Source organism: Bidens hawaiensis, unplaced genomic scaffold, assembly GCF_021521415.1.
Source record: "Bidens hawaiensis isolate Kalapana, Puna unplaced genomic scaffold, B.hawaiensis_p1.1 tig00020645_1, whole genome shotgun sequence".
Lineage (NCBI taxonomy): Eukaryota > Viridiplantae > Streptophyta > Magnoliopsida > Asterales > Asteraceae > Bidens > Bidens hawaiensis.
In genome coordinates, this window is record NW_027493159.1 from 126,865 (window position 1) to 131,709 (window position 4,845).

At 37.5% G+C, this 4,845-nt stretch overlaps 1 protein-coding gene across 1 annotated transcript; it reads left to right on the plus strand.

The window, feature by feature from the left end:
* The first annotated feature begins 2,840 nt into the window (after positions 1 to 2,840).
* Positions 2,841 to 4,445, plus strand: LOC143561268 (uncharacterized). Its single transcript, XM_077049391.1, has 3 exons — positions 2,841 to 2,910; positions 3,866 to 4,139; positions 4,247 to 4,445. The coding sequence occupies exons 1-3, from the start codon at positions 2,841 to 2,843 to the stop codon at positions 4,443 to 4,445; spliced, it is 543 nt and encodes a 180-aa protein (XP_076905506.1).
* The last annotated feature ends 400 nt before the right edge of the window (positions 4,446 to 4,845 follow it).

The following is a 4,845-nucleotide window of genomic DNA, read 5'->3' on the forward strand; positions in this document are numbered from 1 at the left end:
CAAAGTGGTGGTGGCGGTTTAAGAATGAGAGAGGGAAACTTTAGTGGAAGGTTATATGGTCACTTCATCATTCTTCTAGATCGTGGTCGGGTGTTCTGGTTAGGCTCTCTTGTGCGGGTCCATGGAGGCAAATTGGAAAAACTGAAGAGGAGATTGAGCCGGTTGGGATCGAGTTGGGTAAAATGTTACGTAAGGTAGTAAATAATGGGAAAAGTACTTGGTTTTGGTTGGATATTTGGATCGGAGATTGTCCGTTGTGCGACCGGTTTCCGAACCTTTTTTCGATAGAAAAGTCGAAGTGGTGTTCGGTAGCCGACCGTCTTTTTATGATGGATGGGACATTTGTGGAAGATGGGATTGGAGTAGAGAACCAATTGGGCCAATTTTGGTAGAGGAGTTTAGAGACTTGTTAACTGTGTGCCAACATGTTCTTTTGGAGTCCGGATTCGACAAAACTATTTGGTGCGGAGATCCTTTAGGTACGTTTTCGGTTCGGAATTTTAAAAAAAAATTTTGGCAGATAAAATGTTGGTCAGGCCGCTTCTATCTTTGATTGGAATAAATGGATTCCTAAAAAAGTGGGGTTTGTCGCTTGGAGGGCGATGCTTAATCGTTTACCTACACTTGATGCTTTGGCTAGAAGAAACATTTCGATAAACTCTTTGGTTTGCCCAGCTTGCGGTAGTGAAGAGGAGTCATTTGATCATGTTTTTATTTCTTGTTTTATAGCTCAAAAGGTGTGGTGTTTGATTTCCCAATGGTGTAAGGTTCCCTCAATTTATGCCTTTAGTGTTCGGGATTTGGCGGAGTTACACTTATACTCGTTATTTCCTAAAGATAAAGCTAAGGCGCTCCATGCGGTTTGCTTGGTTACGATATGGTGTCTTTGGAAGAAGCGAAACGAGTTAATTCATAATGGGGTTCCGATTCAGATTCTGAGCTTGATCGAAGAGATAAAGTCGATGAGTTTCCTTTGGGTAAAAAATAGGTCCAAAAAGAATGGGTTGACGTGAGAAGATTGGAGAAGGTTTCGGTTGTAATATTTTTAGTTTGTTGTTTGTTGCTTTGTTTCTTGGGTGGTGCCCGGTTGGGTTTTTGTCGCAATTGTGGCAGCTTCTTGGTGTTTTTGTTTTTGGCGGGTCTAGCTTCTTGCTAGTTTTATTTATTTATATATAAAATTTTGTTGGCCGTTCAAAAAAAAATGAAGAACCGGTTCTGAATAGTTTTGGGGTTTTGACCATGTGAAAGTGGAACCGACTTCAGATTGTGACTGTAGAAGATAGTTCCGTTTTTGTTTTTTTATTTATCTAGTTGTTTTAAAATTACTATTTGATGGGTAAAGTTAAGTGCAAGGGGCTAGTAGTAATATTGCGTCCGTTCAATACAAGAATAAACACATATCGTGGGATCTCAACTAAACTAACGACGCTAGGCGGCACAGTTCATATGAATGTAAAACAAAAAAAAATGACAGCATATCGTTTGAAACAGAAATAGATCGAGTACAAGTTCAAACGCATCATGCACTCTCAATGCAAGACAGGTAACCCTGTCTTGTCGTTGATCATGATCATCCAGATAGAGACACGTAACAAAGATCCCAAACACTAGACAGGCGACGAAATACCCGATCCAGTTGAGCCTGGGGGGAGTAGTGCCACCATGAGAATCGAGAAAGGAGCCAGAAAAGCGGAGAAGCTACCAGTAAACTTCAAGAAGGTGTAACTGCAATTGTGCTTCATTGGTCTGTCGTGGCCCAATAACGAAGTCACACCTACAAATGCACCTAAAGTGAATGCAACAAGGCAAATGAGTGCAAACACTCTATTATGTTCAAAAGCAGACTGATTTTTTTTCTTACAGCATCACCCTAAACATCAAGACTACAAATTAAGTCAAGTTTTTTGTTACCATCATTACAATCACAGGTCTAAAAACAAAAAGAGAACACTCAATCCACCAATAACACCAATCAAAACAGCACACACTAAGGGGATATCACCCGGGAAATACAGTGTGGCGAAAGTGATAGAGAGTGCTACCGTGGCTGTCACAAAGGCCAAAATGACTACAAGCCTAGAAAACGGGTTTACACCCGGATCCTCAACGGCCTCGTCGTAGATATAGTATGCGAGTAACCAGAGCACGAATGATGCAGCCACTAAAATGGCTCCAACATTCATAATTGCCGTTTTCTCCATCGTTGTAGGTTCATTGAGTTGAGCGTTTAGCATGCTAAACGCATGGGAATGGAGATACGCAAGGCTAACGAGAGTAGCCCCCCATGCGATAAAGAGGTGGTAGCTCCTTTCCATGAACCTTTGACGAAAAGCTGGCACGGCGGGTGCAGGAGCCCTGAAATGCAAATTAAACAGATATGTTAGCTTGTATTATAAAATGAAAACCTTTCAACATTAAATTTTAACAAAGTTGCTACCTTTGCATGTGGATAATGATTTTGTTTCGGAGATTAGGATCAACATTGGTAACCCTGTAATGCAAATTAAAATTCAAAAACAAAAAAGTGTTAGTTGATACATTTTTTGTATTTATTATATACTTTTAAATAAAAAATCAACCTACCTTGGAAGTCGGATGCCTAGTTGGTTATTCGCGGGCTCAAGTGATTGGTAGACGACGGCCACTTGAACAAGAGGCTGCTCCTGGTCCTGGTGGGGCTGCTCCATGTTACTGATAAAAAAGAAAGTAAAGTGTTAATCCATTTAGAAACATAAAAAATTAAAAATGCAAGCCCTAAACAAACAAAAAGACTTGCCTGACTGATTCAAAAAGGCAAAAGCAACAGCACATATTATATTCAAAAAGGCAGTTCTATTGACATGAAAACACATGATTCGAAAAGACAGCAAGATATGTTCAAAAAGGCACTTTCAAACAAAGATTCAAAAGGTAAGATTAATTCATAAAACAGATATCCAAGCTGCAAACCCTAAAAACAACAACTGTATCTAGTTTCTATTCACATGAAAACTCACTGTGAATATTAGACAACAAGATATACATTATTAACATTTAAAGACATCCAAAATTTAGTCATATGGATTTGAGCTCAACTTTAAGAACAAAATGGTTCAGCAGCAAGACCATGAGACTTTAAATTGCAGGAGATGATTCTTAATTAGAAACAGATAATAAATAGTACGTCATAGTGGAACAAACAAAACAAAACCACAACATATAACTTATAACCATATTTAAACATATCTAACAATAAAAAAAAATCACATAAAATAACACATTTACCTTATTTAAACATAGTTAACAATAAATAATAGTACAATAATAATAACAAATAGGCATACTAATAGGGTAAAAAATCACATAAAATAACCGTCAAATAGCTGAGGACGGTTGAAATCTTGTCAAAGGTAGACCAAAAAACGTTGCTAAAAAGAGTGATTAAGCATGTAATTTGAGAGGGATTCTATCTTTAAATGAGTTGAGTTGAGCCCGAGCTAGACTAGGGTCGAGCTTGACTCATTTTGACTTACGAGAGGTCAAAGCTTGAGCTCGACCCGTTTCAGTCTCTTTTTCTGAAGCTCAAACTTAGCTCGTGAGTTGTGTTTTTTTGAACTCGGGCTCGAATCATGCTCGCTCATTTATTACTGATTAATTGGTTTATATGCATTTTCATTTTTTTATATGTTGGGAAAAACCTCAAACGAACGTAAGTATCGAGCTAGGGCTTGATAACTAAAAGAGTTTTATTTAAGGCTTGATTCGTTTCGAGCTTTTATTTGATGAAAAACTTCAACCAACTTATTACAACTTCATGTTGTATCACTGGTCTTAAAAATCTTATGTATAATTTTAACCCTAATATAGTTTCTAATCTTGTTTATAGTTTCTGAACTAATGGAAGGCGATTCATCAAGAAAAATATTCGAAATAATTTATCGTTCGGGTTGGTTAAAATCCAAGAAAAATTCAGGTCGAATCGAGAAGATATTAAAGGTACACAATATGCAAAAAACACTAGCTAGATTTGAAGAATACAGAGAACTAGTGAAAACAAAAGCAAGCAAGTTACCAAAAAAACATCCTAGATTTCTTGCGGATGGAAACGAGTTGCAACGTTTTTATGGTGCCACGATTGCTTTGTTCGCTTGGCATCGATGGTGACTCGAGCCTGTGTGTTTCTAATAAATATTGTGTTTGTCGGGTTATAAGAGACGGGTTTTTCACAACTAAATGAGGGCATTGGTGTTTTTACATTTTCTACTAGTGTGAAAGCTTTGCAATCTATAGAAGTAGTTGAAGAAGGACCCGATAGACGAAAAGCGTTGATCGTGTGTAGAGAAATAGCGGGGAGGGTGCATCGACCGCTAGAAAACATTCAAGATATGTCGGGTCAAACAGGGTTTGACTCGTTAGCGGGGAAAGTTGGACTTTTATTCGAGTATAGAAGAGGTTTATCTACTTAGTCCTAGAGCTCTTTTGCCTTGCTTTGTGGTGATTTGCAAACCTTATTAAGACTATATGTTTAAAATGTTAAATGGTTGATTCAAGTATATTTCTTGGTAAAACTTTCTTTAAGTAGAGTTGTGCATGGTTCGACAAGTCGATTTTCGTCTTGAGTACATAACATTTTTAATTTGTCTATTGTGTGTTACCAGGTCGCTTTAAAAGCTTTATAAAACTCCCATTCATCGAGTGTTGAATCTTGATCTTGCGTTTCTGTTTATAGTTGAATAAGTCGTTTCGTCATAAATTGTTTGCATTATACCTTGGTTTCTAGTCTTCTTTTTCCGGTTCTAGTTCTTGATACTTGGAGCTTTTAAGAATCATTCATAATCTTGATATTATAACTTCTTGGCAAATACA